This window comes from Quercus lobata, chromosome 7, assembly GCF_001633185.2.
Source record: "Quercus lobata isolate SW786 chromosome 7, ValleyOak3.0 Primary Assembly, whole genome shotgun sequence".
NCBI classification, from domain to species: domain Eukaryota; kingdom Viridiplantae; phylum Streptophyta; class Magnoliopsida; order Fagales; family Fagaceae; genus Quercus; species Quercus lobata.
In genome coordinates, this window is record NC_044910.1 from 46,747,518 (window position 1) to 46,765,851 (window position 18,334).

The window sequence follows — 18,334 nt, forward strand, 5'->3', positions numbered from 1 at the left end:
AAGGTAGTTCCATGTGTAGTTTATCCAACATGTGCATTTTTTATGTTGATGTAGAATATTTCATTGGTGGCTGTGTTTTACTGAATAACTCTTACACGCTATTGGCATATCTTGTGGTTTACAATTTTATTTAGGAGGTCCAATCCATGACTCTTGGACTTGCTAAGCACTGTAAAGAGGGGTAGGGTGTTTGAAAAATTCAAATAAGAACTTAAAATTTGACTATTATGATGAAAGTTAGCTAGCCTTAATTTCTTTTCTGTTACATTTAAAAAAAAATTTATAATATAAAAATGTGGTGTTTCAGTTTTTAGCTAGACTATTTTATTTCTTGTTCACGAGTCATCTTGGAAATCTCTTAGAACAATAGTACTGTAGAATGTTTCAAAATTTTGAAAAAATATATACACCCTGTTTCGGATGTATATTTCTCCCCTCTCACAGCTAATAGACCCACAATTTATAGGTTCCACCAACTATGAGGGGAAGAAGTATACAGGGTATACTTCCTCCGGAAGTTGATTACCACTTGCTGCTCTTACATGTGAACATTTTCTAAACCTTCACCTGAAGAAGTATACACTCGAAATAGGGAATTCTTCCTCCGGAAGTTGATTACCACTTGCTGCTCTTGCATGTGAACATTTTCTAAACCTTCACCTGAAATTTGCTCCAAATATTATTCCAAGACAAGTAATGTGCGGTGTGCCCCACACGTTGAGGCATTCTAGCTGCCATATTGATGCTAGTATGATAATAACAATAATAATATTAATAACAATAATCAAACTGGACCGCGTAAAATTAAGGTGCTAATATGATAATTTGGTGTAGGAGTTCTAACTACTATTCTATCAACCGACACGAATACTACAAAACATTTTCATCCATAAAAATGGTGGTGTTATATATACAAATAGTATACTCACACACTTTTGTAGCATGACTTTAAGTCATGATTTTAGTTCAAAATAACTGTGTTAACAAATATGAACTAGTATTTACTTATGAAAAAAAAAAAAAAAAAAAAACCCAATAACAAACCTTAAAGGTATTTTTAGAAATATTTTATAGAAAAAAAAGGAAGCAAATAACTTTTTTGATAGTTTTTTTTTTATTTCTCATGAAAGTAATATTAAAATTTTTCTAAAAAATGAGTGTTATGTTCACAACATTTCACAAAAATTTATAGGTTCTAGCTTGTTGGTTTTAATTTGAACTTAACTATCACTTAAAGTTCTTTTTTATCCATCAATAACAACTAGTTACAATTTGTCACTTACAATTTTTTGTAAAAATGTTGTTGATATATAATTTTTCTTCCTAAAATAGTTTATTAACAAATATTCTAGACCACCTATTAACATTAGAAAAGATGTAGTTACAACCCTAAAGTGTGTGTATATTTTAGGGACAACCTTAGGCTACAACTTTATTTAATATTTTTTTATTGAAAATGAATTTTGACAAATCTACTATTGGATTATATCTTTTTTTTTTTATTCTTTATGCTTGCAAATTTTTTAGAAATTAAAGATTAATAGTTACGTCATCAATAGATTGTTTAAATTACAAGTTTTTATAATTAAAAATTATGTATAAAATATAAGTTTATAAATCACATAATAAGTAATATATGATTGATACAAAATTTGATGTGTATTAAGAGCATAAAAAATATGTAATTCAATAGTTAAATTTTCAAAATATGTAATAATATTTATTGTAAGGACACGATTCGTGGCGGACCGTAACAGTGTCGAGTTCGCACGTGAAAAGGCCCTAACAATATCATTTGTAGAGCGTGGGTTTGGAAGGCTAGGCCTTGATAGACAGGCGGTGGGTTTTTCGTGGTGTTCATACAAGGCTGAGTTTTCCTTCACCCCTGGAGTCTTTCTCCTAGAGGTGGGCTGGGAGGCTCTGGTTTTTGGCCATTTTTCCCAGCCTCTTCTTTAGGTTACTTATTTTTCCTTTTATATTTGCCTGCGTTCATTGTCCTTCGTCCACGTATAGGGTCAACCTTTCCAAGATTGATACTTGTCCCATCAGCCCATATTCAAAGTCGTTGGGGGTGGTTGTAAAAGCCAAAGAATGCGACTCTGTCAGGTTCAGAGCATTGAATGGCAGTAAGGGCAGCTTTCCCCAGATATTTTAGATCTTTCTTCCAAGTTTCAGTCCTATACCGTTTTTACCCCTCTTTCAGGGGGGACTTTGGGTCTGCCGGGGACTGAGCTGTCCTCAGCGGTATCCATAGGCTATTTTGTCGAGCTTGGGCCATAGCCTTCCTCGGCTTGGGCCTTTGGATTCTCCCCGGGTAGATGCGCCTGGCCCATAAATCATTTGGGCCCCACATTTATTTTATTAAATAAAATTGTAGTTTTAAGTTATAATCAATTTTGTAGTTCAACTTTGTTCATATTTAGGAGCAACACAATTTGTAACTTGTAAAATTCAACCTAAAAGAAAAATATTGCGTAAACTGTGAACACATAGTACAATCTTGTATTCTTTGTCGTCTTTGTATGAATGACATGGTCAGTGAAAATTTTTAAATTTCTAGTTGTAGTATCTAGGTCCTGGTTCGACCATCCCCTAACAACTCAAATCAACTCTCGGCATTTTCTCTGTCAAGAGTGCAAACAAAGTGGCGGTAAAATATCTCACTAAAGCTAAGGGGAGCAAAGGTGGACCAGGGCAGGGCACGCGGATAATTCCAAAATGCCAGCTATTTGGAAGCTCATTTGCAACACACGGTGCCTAAACAAAATAAAGCACTTCGTGTGGAGAGCATGCTTCTGCATGCTCTCACTAAGCAATGTCCACCGCATTGAAAGGTCATAGAGGACAACAGGTGTGAATTTTTTGAAGAAAGTGAAACGTCCCGTTTCGCTTGACCAATCCTTTCCTACTTCACCCTACTGAGGTTTTTCTCGCCTTACAAAAGTGATGAGTAGGAATGAGGCGAGATTTTAACCCCGCACCACGGGACGGGGTAGTGATGAATTTAGACTTTTTAGATCTAATCCATCTCGCCCCACCTCACATTGATAAGGGCTTAATTATAAATTTTTCATATCTTAAAATCTTACTATTTAAAAAGCATATTATCAACTTATTTTATTCTATTCAACAAGGTTTTCTGTTTTTTTTTTTTTTTCCTTTTTTTTTTTTTTTTTTTTTTTTTTTTTTTTTTTTTTTTTCAAGGTTGGAAATAAGGTATAAAATTTAACATTTTCTTTTGTCTTTATTGTAAACAAATTTATATACTATTGAATCGTTGATTTTGTATTTTGAGATTTTTGTTTTTGTTGTGATATTGTCTTGTTAAACATTTCAATAATATTATTCAATTTTTGCTAAAAATTAGTTTGATTTGATGGGAGAAATTTATTTGTAATTTCAAGTATATTTTTATTAACGAAACAAGTTTTATTAAAAACAATTGTAATAGTTGTAGGCAAATTAACATGAAGTAAAGTTTTACAAGATGGGGCAGGGCTTTGCAGGGTCCCAAGGAGCAGGGATGAGGTAAGAAAATTTTTCCCGTCATGCAGGGTAGTGCAAGGGCGGAAACCCTATCCTTCAAACCAGCCCCGACCCATTGCCATCCCTAGCCACATTCTATGGGAATGCAAAATAGCCAAAGAAACTTGGAACAACTCAAACTTCAAACTAGGCAACCTATGTTGTCCCCCAAAGGAATTCTTAGATGTGGTTTGGTTGCTCAAGGAGGACTAGGGAGATAGAAATAGAGCTAAAACTTGAAGTTATGGGGCAATTTTGCTGTTAGTTGTGTGCAATAGCTCTAGCCTCCGACTCTGTTGCTTAACAACTAATGGTTTATTTATTTATTTATTTGTGTGTTTTTATGTGTGCATCTAGGTATGGACAATATTATTTTGTTAATTTTTTTTAAAGGGTCAAGTAGTTTGTTTTTAGTAAAATTGATTGATTGGGCTTAATTACTTTTAGCTTTACTGTTAGTAATTTTTGTTCTTGGGTAATTTTTTTGGGCTTGCTTATTTTGTTTTAGATTTTAGATCTGACTTTAAATGGAGGTAAATGCTAAAGTTACAAAAAAAAAAAAAAAAAAAAAATTGTTAATATGGTCTTTTTCAACCAAAAAAAAAAAAAAATTATTATTATTAATGTGGTAAGTGATTATTAGTAAGTAAAAATATGATGTAAGTGATGAACTTTTATACAAACCAATAAGAATTTACTACTACAATGGTTTGTAAAAATATTGTTGAAAATTTTGTGGTTATAGTAGAGAATCAATAATATTGTTAAAAGAGAAAAGTATAATTTTATAAACTAAATTGTTAAAATTGATACCTATGTATATATTAATATTTAAAAAATAATTGTGTTAACGGGCACCGTAAAGTGCTTGTTAACGACACATTTTTGGATAACTTTTTGGGTAACTTTTTCAGCTTTTGATAATTTTTCTTTATTTCTTTTGGTAATTTTTCTGACAACTTTTTTCTTTTTTCTTTTTTAATGAAACACAAAAAAGGAAACGTTAACAAGTACCGGACGGTGCTTGTTAACATTTCCCATTTAAAAAAAATAGGGGGGCCATTGCTTGAGAGATCTTCGCTATCACAGCCTGGAGCCTGTGGAATAACAGGAGCTCTGTTGAAAGTACATGCCTTCCTCAGCAACAGCTGGGTGTTAAGCTGAGAGCATGCACTAGTCATCAGGACAGGCTGCCATCATGTGCAGCACAAAGTGCACCTCATCATCAGGGCAGGGTACAATTGGGTGCAACAGAGAGTGCACCTCAGCATTGAGGACAGCTGCAATCCAATGCAGCACAGCCTGCGTTGCATCATCAGGAGAAGACTAAAAGGGAAGTTACAACAAGAGGGGAGCCATGAGCAAAAAACTAGTGTTTCCCTTGAGAGCTCTAGAAGTAGAAGCCAAAGCAGCCGAAGAGAAGGAATAATCGTCCTTGCATGGGATCTGGGTTTGAAGGACATAGTGGTACGTTGAAGGTGATTCCCAATTGGTCATACAGGCATTATAAGTGGATCTACCCCATCTGTTACCACCATCCAGAAGATCATTGAAGGCTTAACGTGGTGTCTGCAGAAGTTTAATTCATGTAAAGCTTCCCACACCAAAAGAAGCAGCAACTCAGATTGTGTAACATGGATGGAGGACACTCCTCCCATTAGTGATAAACTTTTGTGTAGTTTATCTGCTAGTGCATGCCCACCAAAAAAGTGTGTGGCGGTTGCTATCCAATAAAAATAAATAAATCTTTTTTTACTTTTTTAGAAAAAAATTTCGGATTAAGACACTTTTTGAGACCGTAACCTACACCAACTTTGAGATTTCAAACTAGCAGGATTATTCTTAAAACCTTGGAAGCTTCAAAGGAAGATTCATTTATTAGCTTAGCTCGCCACTCATGACCTCATGTTAATCTGTTGGTTCACCAACTTAGAGTCACTACTTACGTCATGAAAATGTAGTGTGTATCACATTTTTCAAGTCAACGATTTCACATGGTGTTTTAAAACCAATCTATCATTTCTGATTTATTATAAAAGTGCGGTAAGATATAGTGTATATTGCATTTTTCTAATATATAATAGGCAATGATTTTATGTATTTTATGTGCTTAATTAAGACAAGCTGTCGAATGATATGAAATTGAGTCTTTTTAGTGCCACACAAAGTGGCACAGAAAAAGTCACAACTCACCCATGTGGCGGGTTGTGGTTGGTGGAAGGGTGGTGGTGGGACATCCTTCTATCAACCATAACTCACTACATAGATGAGTTGTGATTTTTTTTTGCCATCTTATGTGGCATAAGACTTTTTTTATGAAATTTGAACACGTGAACATCGTCATAGGTGACGTGGAGGGCAGGACACGTGGGTAAAGCTATGTCATCATCCATATTTAATACGAAAAAAGACAATGTATTATTATAGTTTCTTAACATAGAAGTAATATATTCTAATAATATTGCTATTCTCTCGTGATTGCAATAGTCAAAGAAACAGTCCAAGTTGCCTACTACTACTAATAGTACTATATTTCTTTAATGTGAAACCGCTGCTCAGTCCTCCCGTTCAATTTGGTCCAATAAACCATTCTAGACTTCTAGACCCTTTAACTCGCCCACACGCCTATTATAAATACCAAGACTTCCTTGCTTCTCTTCCTCGTTAAACATTTGCCTTTCATTAGTTTCATATCATTTACGTTACTAAAAGTTGACCTCTAAAAAACCCCCAACAACAACATTTTTGTGTTCTTACTTCTGTTTTTTACGTAACTATGGCAATGAAGAGAATGAGAGAAGATGGTGGGATAGAGAGCTTAGACATGGCTAATTGTCTAATGCTACTCTCTCATAGCCTAGAGACCAAGCCCAGGAAAGCCTCACTGGTTGATGTGTTTGAGTGCAAGACTTGTAATCGCCAATTCCCATCATTTCAAGCTCTTGGTGGCCACAGAGCGAGCCACAAGAGACCAAAATTGATGGGGGAAGAACTGAAAGGGCGTACAAAGTCTCAGACCCTGGGAAATAAGCCTAAGATGCATGAGTGCTCAATATGTGGGCTTGAGTTTGCTATGGGGCAAGCTTTGGGTGGTCACATGAGGAGGCATAGAGCAATGATGGATGGTTCATTTTCTTCCGCTGCCATAGAAAAGAAAGTGCCGGTGCTGAAAAGATCAAATAGTACGAGGGTTATGTGCTTGGACTTGAACTTGACACCTTTGGAGAATGATTTGAAGTTACTATTTGGGAAGAAGGCTCCTCAAATTGACTTTACTTTGATGATTTGATTTGATACCACAATTGTAGTGGGTGCTAACAATTTTTCATTTCAGATTCATTGATTTTTTTTTTTTTAATATATATATATGTAAAATGCCATTCTTTTTAATTTTTTTCCAATTTTGTATTGAATATATTGGATCTTAGTTGTAAAAATGGTTTTGGCCTTTTGCATAGGCATGTCCTTAAGTTTGGCATCCATCAAGAACAGGGGTGGAGCCAAAGAATTTTGTTTGAGGGACCAAGTTATGGTACTAATATATTTATCAAGATAACTCCGTACACACATATATATATACATATATATATATATATATATATATACATACACGCTTTTTTATTATACACACACACATATATATATATACACACATTCTTTATAAGTTATATCTATATATATATATACACACACACCCAACAACAACAAAAAACTTAGTATTTTTAATCAAAATTATATTTGATGGCGACCTTTCATAAAATAAAATTCATTTTTACCATTTTCATGGTGAAATTCTTAAAAGTATTATTTTCGATACAAATTATCAAATTTTATAGTAAAGTTAGTAAAAAAAAATTTCCATTGAACTAATGCAATTTTCAAAAACTAACCCAAAACTTGGAGGAATAAGTTTAGCTACGAACATATTTGAGACTATCTTGCTCTAACCCATTATGTGGCTACTAAAGAGACATTTCATATGTTGTTTTAGTGACAAGATTTTTTTTAATGAGTCAGTAACTTGTTAATCGCCACATAACGAGTTGAAAGAGATTGATTTAAACATGTTTGGTGCCAAACTTTATCACATATTTTATAGATATAAGAGCACATTTTACAATAAAAAATAGAAGGCGAAAAGTACCTTTTAGTCCCTACATTTTCAAGCTATTCCCATTTTAGTCCCTACAATTTATTTTTACCGCTTTTAGTCCCTATCCTGAAAAACGCTTCCCGTTTTGGTCCCTTCCGTTACATCAGAAATGGAGAAAGCTGATATGGTAAACGATAGGAATAAATAATAATAAATTAGTGTCCACATGGCCTAAATTATAATAAAAAAATGTTTTTTGGCATTAAAAAATGCCACGTCAGCATTTAAATTAAAAAAATTAATTTATTAATTTTAACTAAATAAAAAAAAAAAAAAAACTAAAAATCATATGAATTGAGATCTAAGTGTGTTTTGAACAAGAACAGTAAGAACACAAACCTAGATCCAAGAACACAAACCCAGAAATTTTTTTTAAAAAAAATCCAAACTCAAAATTCTGAAAAAATCAAACTTAAATTCTCTAATTTCAATCAAAGCACAGCCATGAATCAAAGTAGAAATTCTTAAACCCAAATTTTAATTTCTCTACAAACTCACCCAAACTCAAATTAGCTACCCCCCAAAAAAAAAAAACTCGATATTGGTAAAAACCTAACAAGATTGAAACCCAGCAAACTTAGGTGGTCTTTCATAGTTTTTAGCAAAACAAACCATGCAACTAAAACGTAGTGATAGAACCCAGATCAACATATAAACCCAGTGGCAAAAACTGAGATCGGCATCCACAAACAATCCCAAAACCCATATTGAGGAGACAAAACCAGATCGACGGTGAGATTGGTGGACTTGATTGACGCTGCAAACTAAGAAATCGATCCTAGAACTAGTTGCGACAACGATGGTGGAGTTGGTGATGAGTTGCGCCAACGAAATATGGAGGGGGAGAGAAGAACCGAGAGATGGAAGGTGATGAGCCCGAGGGTGAGTGACTGGCTAGGCTGCAAAATGTTTTTTTTTTTTTTTAATTTCTGGGTTTGTGTTCTTGGATATAGGATTGTGTTCTTGTTGTTCTTGTTCAAGACACACTTAGATCTCAATTCATATGATTTTTAATTTTTAATTCTGTTTTTAATTTTTTTATTTAGTTAAAATTAATAAATTAATTTTTTTAATTTAGATGCTAATGTGGCATTTTTTAATGCCAAAAAACATTTTTTATTATTAATTTAGGCCACGTGGATATTAATTTAATATTATTTATTCTTGCCGTTTGTCACGTCAGCTTTCTTTATTTCTGATGTAATGGCAAGGACCAAAACGAGAAGTGTTTTTCAGGATTGGGACTAAAAGCAGTAAAAATAAAATGTAGGAACTAAAATGGGAATAGCTTGAAAATGTAGGGACTAAAAGGTGCTTTTCGCCAAATTAGAATTGAGAAAAATAAAGTTATATCTCTATAACTATTAGACCAATTTTTTTTTAAAGAGCATCATTTGACTAATTCAATTATATGGGGGGGGCCAACTCTTATTTTTGTATACTAAATTTTAAAAATATAAAAATAATTATATATATTAAAAAAAATTCAAAATTTTGTGGGGGTGGACCTATTACTTACCTCCGCCCCTGATTAAGGAGATGAGAACCCCTGCCTATGAAATTTCAGAGAACAGAGTGAAGTTGGCTCTTACAGAAAGCTAGATACCGCGCGCGTCTTTAGAGAACTCCTTTTGCAGATTTAAATTGACTTCTGATTAGTTAGTGTTAGTTTTAGTTAACTCCTTAATAATGATGGAAAGATATTAATTAAAGCTAGCTTGTTAGTATGTTAACTAAATCTCCTTTTTCAATCAAGAATTGTGCTCATCAACTGACGAGCATGAGTCCAAATATCATATCAAGGTTGAAATGTCTTGGATAATACAAATTTCTTATTCAGAAAACCTAGGAAGTGTATGTTTTAGAGCAACATGTATCTTATATAAAAGTTGAATAGTTCTTTTGGTAAATGGCACAATGTATCTTGTGACAATTCTTCTTTATGATTATGAAGCATGTTGGAAGAAAATTATAATGCTGTATGTATGTGCACGAAAGCTCATTAACTGATAAGTACGAGTCCAAGTTGTTAGGTCAAAATTGAAATGTGAAGGTAGTTCCATGTGTAGTTTATCCAACATGTGCATTTTTTTTATGTTGATGTTGAATATTTCATTGGTGGCTGTGTTTTGCCGAATAATTCTTACACGCTATTGCCTATTTATCTTGTGATTTACAATTTTATTTAGGAGGTCCAATCCATGACTCTTGGACTTGCTAAGCACTGTAAAGAGGGGTAGGGTGTTTGAAAAATTCAAATAAGAACTTAAAATTTGACTATTATGTTGAAAGTTAGCTAGCCTTAATTTCTTTTCCATTACTTTAAAAAACATTATAATATAAAAATGTGGCGTCTCAGTTTTTAATTAGACTATTTCATTTTTTATTCACGAGTCTTCTTAAAAATCTCTCCGAATAATAATGCCGAATGTCCTAGAACTTAGAGAAAATATAGCCTGTTTCGGGTGTATATTTCTCGTCTCTTACAAATAGTAGACCCACAATTGACAGATCCCACCAACTATGAAAGGAAGAAGCATACCTGAAACAGAGAATACTTCTCCCAGAAGTTGGTTACCACTTGCTGCTCTTGCATGTGAACATTTTCTAAACATTCACCTGAAATTTCCTCCAAATATTATTCCAAGTCAAGTAGTGTGCGGTGTGCCCTACACGTTGAAGCATTCTAGCTGCCACATTGATGGTGGCTTTTTCACTTATTATGTGAACACATAGCCGCGGAGTAAGCCAAAAACGGCGAAAGAAGGTCAATAATAATATTAATAACAATAATCAAACTGGACCGCGTAAAATTAAGGTGCTAATATGATAATTTGATGTAGGAGTTCTAACTACTATTCTATCAACCGACACGAATACTACAAAACACTCTGGAACGTTCATCCATAAAAATGTTGGTGTTTATATATACGATAGTATACTCACACACTTTTTGTACCATGACTTTAAGTTATGATTTTAGTTCAAAATAACTGGGTAATAACAAATATGCACTAGTATTTACTAAAAAAAAAAGAAGCAACTAACTTTTTTGATAGTTTTTTTATATTTTTCATGAAATTGGTATTAAAATTTTCCTAAAAAATGAGTGTTACGTCTATGATATTTTCACAAAAAATTATAGGTAATAACTTCTTGTTGGTTTTAATTTGAACCTATCATTGAAATTACTTTTTTATCCATCAATAACAACTAGTTACAATATGCCACATATGATTTTTTTTATAAAAATATTGTGAATATAGCATTTTTCTCCCTAAAATAGTTCATTAACAAATGCTCCAGGCCACCTATTAACATTAGAAAAAATATAGTTACAACCCTGAAGTGTGCATATATTTTAGGGACAAAGTTTAGCTATAAAATTAGTTATAATCTTAGGCTACAACCTTACTTAATATCCTTTTATTGAAAGTAAATTTTGACAAATCCACCATTGGATTATATCTTTTTCTTATATTCTTCATGCTTACAAAACTTTTAGAAAATTAAAGATTAATAGTTATGTCGTTAAAAAATTGTTTAAATTGCAAGTTTTTATAGTTTAAAATTATACATAAAATATAAATTTATAGATCACATAGTAAATAATATTTAATTGATACAAAATTTGATGTGTATTAAGAGCATAAAAAATATGAAATTCATCGGTTAAATTTTCAAAATATGTAATAATATTTATTTTATTGAGTAAAGTTGCAATCTTAAATTATAACCAATTTTATAGCTAAACTTTGTCTATATTTTAGAGAGCAGCAGCACAGCGTGTAACTTGTAAAATTCAACCCAAAAGAAAAATATTGCGTAAACTGTGAACACATAGTACAATCTTGTATTCTTTGTCGTCATTGTATGAATGACATGGTCAGTGAAAAATTTTAAATTTCTAGTAGTAGTAGCTAGGTCCTGGTTCGACCATCCTATAACAACTAAAATCAACTCTTGGCATTTTCTCTGTCAAGAGTGCATACAAAGTACTAGTGGCGGTAAAATATCTCACTGAAGACCAGGGTACTTGGATAATTCCAAAATGTCAGCTATTTGGAAGCTCATTCGGAACTTATAGTGCGCCTAAACAAAATAAAGCACTTCATGTGGAGCATGTAGAAACATACTCCCCACGAAGCAATGTCTGCTGCATTGAAAGGTCATAACGGACAATAGGTGTGAATTTTTTGGAGAAAGCGAAACTTCGGGCCACATTCTATGGGATGCAAAATAGCCGAAGAAACCTGGAACAACACAAACTTCAAACTAGGCAACCGATGTTGTCTCCCAAAGCAATTCGTAGATGTGGTCTGGCGGTTCAAGGAGAACCCGGAATAGGGGCGGAGTTAGGACTTGAAGTTAAGTGGACAATTTTGCTATTGGTTGTGTGTAGTAGCTCTAGCCTATGGCTCTATTGCTTAACAGTTAATGGTTATTTATTTATTTATTTGTGTTTTTTATTCGTACATCTAGGCATGGATAAAATTATTTTGTTTAAAATTTTTTAAGGATCAGATTGTTTATTTTTGGTAAAATTGATTAATTGGGTTTAATTGTTTTTAGTTTTACTATTAGTAATTTTTGTTGTTGGGTAATTTTTTTGGGCTTATTTATTTTGTTTTAGATTTAAGGTTTGACTTTAAATGGCAGTATATGCCCAAGTCTCCTTCCATTCCTACCAGGAGAGAAGGGTTGGGAAATCTTCGCTATCACGGCCTGGAGCCTGTGGAATAACAAGAACTCAGTCCACCACGGGTGAGTAGGCAAACCATTGCTTTGGAAGCTTGGAGATATGAGGAAGAAATTCGCGCTGTTATTCCTACAAAAAGCCAAAAAATCCCAACGCTGGTAGTACATAAAGTAAACTTAGATGGTGTAGTCTTCAAGGACCAGGGTAATTGTGGGGTTGGCGTGGTGATTCAAAATGACCAAGGCAGCTAATGGGAGCTATGAGCAAAAAACTAGTGTTTCCCTTGAGAGCTCTAGAACTCTATGAAGCACGGGTGCGTTTTCGGATTTGGGTGCAGGTGTAGGACTCAGCAATTTTTGAAAAAGTAAGGTGCAGGTGCGGTGATTAAAAAATTATTAAAAATATTTTTATTTATATTTTCTATATATTTTTACTATTAAAATATTCTTAAAAATTACTATGGCCTGTTAGTAGTATTTTTACTATGGCACGTTAAAAGCAAAATGTACAGCCAAAGCCCATGAACAATCAACAAAGCCAAAGCCCATGTACAGTACTTAGGAATGGCAACGGGTCGAGTTTGGGCCGAGTTTTTTGATACCCAGACTCGACTCGCGGGTCCTCCCCTGTTACCCGAACCTGACCCGTTTAATAAACGGGTCTATTTTTTAAGCTCCAAACCCGGCCCGTCAAGTCTCTGCGGGCCCCGCAGGCCCCATCTAGCCACTTCTGGGCCTATTCCATGGCTACCCAATCCAACCCAATCTTATTTAAAAAAAAAAAAAAAAAAAAAAAAAAAAAAAAAAAAAAACACACATACAAACACAAATCAATCAACATTGTTATCAGATAAATCCTCAAACTCCATTTATCATTTATGGAAGAAACAAAACTCCAATTTTTACATCAACACAACATTCACTCCGATTTTTACATATTGAATCCTCAAACAAATACCCAAAAACATAAACTACTAAGAGAGGAACAAAACTCCATTTATCATTTATGGACAGATTTTTACATATTAAATCCTCAAACAAATAACCAAAAAAAAAAACTACTGAGAGAGGAAATGAACCCAAAAAAAAAAAATAAATAACTCAAACCACTAAATCTCTCTCCGATCTAACAATCACGGGCTCCTCTGTGACAAAAACGGCAACCACCACGAGATTTGTGCTCCTCCACAAGGGTGAGGGTGGGTCGATGAGTGAATGAGAGTAAGGGTCCTGATTTGTGACTTTGAGAATCTTGGTGGAGCTGATTAAGGAGAGACCTGATTCTAACACCACGAGATTTGTACCTGATTTTTTACAATCTCTAACTTCCATTCCTAAGTGAGAATCTGTGAGGGCCGGATGAGATGCAAGTGAGAGTGAGAGAAAGGAGAGGCGGTTGAGTTGAGAGAAATGAGTTTTAGGTTAGGGTTGTTATATATATATATATATATATATATATATATATAGGTAGGTAGGTTTTTTTGTAATTTTATATTTAAGCTAACCAGGTCAGGTTGAGTTCGGGTTCGAGCCGGGTTTATGCCAAAACCCGAACCCGACCCAGACCCATTTCGAGTTTTTTTTTTTTAAAAAAAAAAAAAAAAAAAACCCAAATCCGACCCTATTATTCATCGGACCGGGTAAAACCCGACCCATTAGGGTCGGGCCGGACCAGGTACCTGCGAGTCGGGCATAAATTGCCATCCCTAACAATACTCTCTCAACACAGGGGAGAAGGAGAGCAGAGAGGCAGAGAGCACAGAGAGACGAGTGAGAGAGAGAGCTGAAGTTTCAAGTGAAGACTGAAGAATGCGTGAGAGAGATTAGGCCATTAGGGTTATTGAATTTTGGCCTGAATCCGCTGTTTTGGACGTTTCGGCGATTTCACCCGATACAACCCAAGTCAGCGCGAATCAGCCCAAGTCTGCGCCGCATCGGCACAAGTCAGTGAGAGTTGTGAAAAAAAAAAAAAAAAAAAAAAAGAGAGCTGGACGCAGCACCAACGCGCAAGCAGCGGAGTCACCTCGTCCGTGCTTCCCTGTCTAGAAGTAGAGAAGCCAAAGCAGTTGAAGAGAAGGAATCCTCCTTGCATGGGATATGGGTTTGAAGGACATAGTGGTACGTTGAAGGTGATTCCCAATTAAGTGGATCTACCCCATCTGCTACCCCTATCCAGAAGAACATTGAAGGCTCAACGTGGTGTCTGCAGAAGTTTAATTCATGGAAAGCATCCCACACCAGAAGAAGCAGTAACTCAGCTGCCCACTCATTGGCTAGACACGCCAAGTCTGTAACAGTTTGTGTAATATGGGTGGGTGGAGGACACTCCTCCCATTATTGAACACCAAACATCTGGACTAATTTAGAGATAAACTTTTGTGTAGTTTATCTGCTAGTGCCCACCAAAAAAGTGTGTGGCGGTTCCTATCCAAAGGAAGATTCATTTATTATAGCTTAGCTCGCCACTCATGATCTCATATTAATCTGTTGGTTCACCAACCTCCTTCTTTTTTTTTTTTTTTTTTGAGAAGGTGTTGGTTCACCAACTTAGAGTCACTACTTACGTCTCACCCCAAATTAAAAGAAATAATAATAATAATAATGAAATAAAATACAATATAATAAAAAGAAATGTTATGTTTACACTATTTTCACGACACTTTAACAATAAATTATAAATGATAAATTATTATTAACTAATATTGACAAAAAAATATATATAATTGCAGCAATGAGTTCAAATAAAAATTAATAAAAATTTACTATTTATAATTTATTATGAAATTAAAGTATTATAAAAATGTTGTGTAAATTATATTTCTTTAAACTATAAAAATCACTAATTTCACATAATATTTTATAAAAAATTTATAATTTATAATTTATTATAAAAGTGATATGAAAACTTCATGTACATTTCATTACTCTAAAATATAAAAGTCAGTGATTAAGCAAAACCGTCATACGGTATGAAATTTGAACAAGTGAACATTCGTCACCTATAACGTAGAGGGCAGGGCACGTGGATAAAACTATATCATCATTCATATTTAATACGAAAAAGACAATGTATTATTATAGTTTCTTAACATAAAAGTAATATATTCTAATAATATTGCTATTCTCTCGTGACTGCACCAGTCAAAGAAACAGTCCAGTTTGCCTACTACTACTAATAGTAGTACTACATTTCTATAATGTGAAACCGCTGCTCAGTCCTATCCCGTTCAATTTGGTCCAATAAACCATTCTAGACTTCTAGACCCTTTAACTCGCCCACACACCTATTATAAATACCAAGACTTCCTTGCTTTTGATTACCAAAAAAGACTTCCTTGCTTTTCTTCCTCGTTAAACATTTGCCTTTCATATCATTTACGTTACCAAAAGTTCAACATTTGTGTTCTAACTTCTTTTTACGTAGCTATGACAATGAAGAGAATGAGAGAAGATGGTGGGATAGAGAACTTAGACATGGCTAATTGTCTAATGCTACTCTCTCAAAGCCTAGAGACCAAGCCCAGGAAAGCCTCACGGGTTGATGTGTTTGAGTGCAAGACTTGTAATCGCCAATTCCCATCTTTTCAAGCTCTTGGTGGCCACAGAGCGAGCCACAAGAGACCAAAATTGATGGGGGAAGAACTGAAAGAGCGTACAAAGTCTCAGAACCTGGGAAATAAGCCTAAGATGCATGAGTGCTCAATATGTGGGCTTGAGTTTGCTATGGGGCAAGCTTTGGGTGGTCACATGAGGAGGCATAAAGCAATGATGGATGGTGCATTTTCTTCCACTGCCATAGAAAAGAAAGTGCCGGTGCTGAAAAGATCAAATAGTACGAGGGTTATGTGCTTGGACTTGAACTTGACACCTTTGGAGAATGATTTGAAGTTACTATTTGGGAAGAAGGCTCCTCAAATTGACTTTACTTTGATGGTTTGATTTGATACCACAATTTGTAGTGGGTGCTAGCTATTTTTCATTTCAGATTCATTGATTTATTTCATGTACAATACCATTCTTTTTATTTTTTCCAATTTTTGTATTGAATTACAATTTTTTTTCTTATGTTGGTTCATGTCTAATGTATTAAAACTTTACATCCTCTATGTTGTTGGTTTGTTGGACTAATGGAATTCCTAATATTAGTTACGTTCAATTATATTCGTCATTTTGTAAGCAAAACAAAAAACCAAAAGGTTCATCTTGGCAAACAAAAAAGAAAAACCATCCATTCAATTTTGAAATGAGTTTTTATTGAGCCACTGGTAAGACTTGAATTTCAGATCTAATCTCACTCTAGAAATGCTTGAATGCCTCCTTGAGTATGAAAGGATTTGAGTGATAATTTTCTATTTACTTTGATTTATTATTATATATTAAAAAAAAAAAAAAAAAACATAATTTGCAATCTAGAAACATTATTTCCAATTTGACTTCAAAAAAAATGGAGCAAGGGCAGCCAATGAAAAAACAAAATAAAACTCCAATTTGACTAATCTTCCCTCAATCACAGTTTGGTGGTAAACAGCAAACACCCCAGCACACAAGTTAGGTTTCCACGTTAGTACGTAGCCTTTATGTTTTCTTTTACTTCTTTCAAAATGAGAGAATTCTCATTCAAATATTAAGAAGTTAATAAAATTACCCAGAAATGCATATTCTGAATTCTAACTTCTAAGTCAAGAAAAGGAGTAGTACACGCCGTGAAAGACTACAATAAGCCGTGGGTGGTCAAATCTGGCATGTGTTATGGGCTTTCTTCGTAGTTTCCTTTTCTGGGCCATCCTAAAAAGATGAGCATCTTTCTGGAGATGGCCTAAAACAACATGTCCTACTCTTGTCCAACACGACATTGGTTTCACTGGGCCTGACCTAGCAAATTGGGAAACGTTATTATAATATATATATATATATATATATATATTAAGAAATGTTAGTTACATAACACTTTCACAATATTTTCCAAACAATCTAACAGTAACAAAATATTATAACCAGTTACAGCGTACCACCTAAGTTCGTTGTAAAAATATTATAAGAATAAAATTACTCTTTTTTTTTTTTTTTTACACGACTAACTCTTAAATTGTTTATTACTACTGTACATTTAGTGTTTCTACATCATGCATATGTTTTTTTTCATTCCATATATAACATGTCTTGCAAAAAAAATCAAATTACATCAGCAGCCTCATAAGTCATAATATGCACACAGCACACATAGTAACATTCTTATTTAAGCAACTAATAATGGAAAGCATCCTCGACTATCCTAAATAAATTTAAGGAAGAAAATAAAAACAAAGTTAAAAAAAGAAGAAAGTCATACAATTGTAAAAAGTCAAAAGAGGATTTTGATTCATTATGTTGCTTGTGAAAATTGCTTTCAATGAAAATGACCAATCATCTTTCCAATAATGTCAATGAAACTTTCCATTACCATTAGTATATCCAAAGTGTTCTTTCAAAACCCATGTATCGTAGCAACCAGTCCATGCTTTTGAATAAATAGTCAAAAATTATTTATCAATTGAAATGTGGGTTTTGGACAAAATTTATGTATAATAATTTAAGTGCAGTGCATTTAGTTCCTTAATTGATTCTCAAAAAATAATTGATTCTCAAAAAAAAAAAAAAAGAAAAAAAAAGTTCCTTAATTAAATTCAAACATACAGTTGAATTTAATTTAGCCTGTCACAAATTATTTCATTCTCAAAGAGATCATAATGAAATAGTGATGACTGAATTTTGGCCTTTTGCATTGGGATGTCCTTAAGCTTCAAATCCATTTTTACGACTAAGATCCATAGTTAAAACTTAAAAGGCTCCCTCTAAGTTTATCCATTTTGTATGAAACACATGACTAGGAAATTAACCTCATAACATGATCATTTCTTTTTAATAATTTTTTTATGCAAAGGTGACTAGCATTTATTTGTTCAACCATCAGGATCATTC

At 33.8% G+C, this 18,334-nt stretch overlaps 2 protein-coding genes across 2 annotated transcripts; both read left to right on the forward strand.

The window, feature by feature from the left end:
• Nucleotides 1–6,122: 6,122 nt before the first annotated feature.
• LOC115953942 (zinc finger protein ZAT11-like) lies at nt 6,123–6,875 on the forward strand. The gene has a single exon (XM_031071773.1). The coding sequence runs from the start codon at nt 6,302–6,304 to the stop codon at nt 6,812–6,814; it is 513 nt and encodes a 170-aa protein (XP_030927633.1). The 5' UTR covers nt 6,123–6,301; the 3' UTR covers nt 6,815–6,875.
• Nucleotides 6,876–15,734: 8,859 nt separating this feature from the next.
• On the forward strand, nt 15,735–16,419 carry LOC115953961 (zinc finger protein ZAT11-like). Its single transcript, XM_031071797.1, has one exon. It carries the CDS (start codon nt 15,803–15,805, stop codon nt 16,313–16,315), a length of 513 nt encoding a protein of 170 aa, XP_030927657.1. The 5' UTR covers nt 15,735–15,802; the 3' UTR covers nt 16,316–16,419.
• The last annotated feature ends 1,915 nt before the right edge of the window (nt 16,420–18,334 follow it).

Coding starts and splice junctions, on each gene's coding strand:
- LOC115953942 (XM_031071773.1), top strand. CDS start 6,302: ATGGCAATGAAGAGAATGAGAGAAGATGGTGGGATAGAGAGCTTAGAC.
- LOC115953961 (XM_031071797.1), top strand. CDS start 15,803: ATGACAATGAAGAGAATGAGAGAAGATGGTGGGATAGAGAACTTAGAC.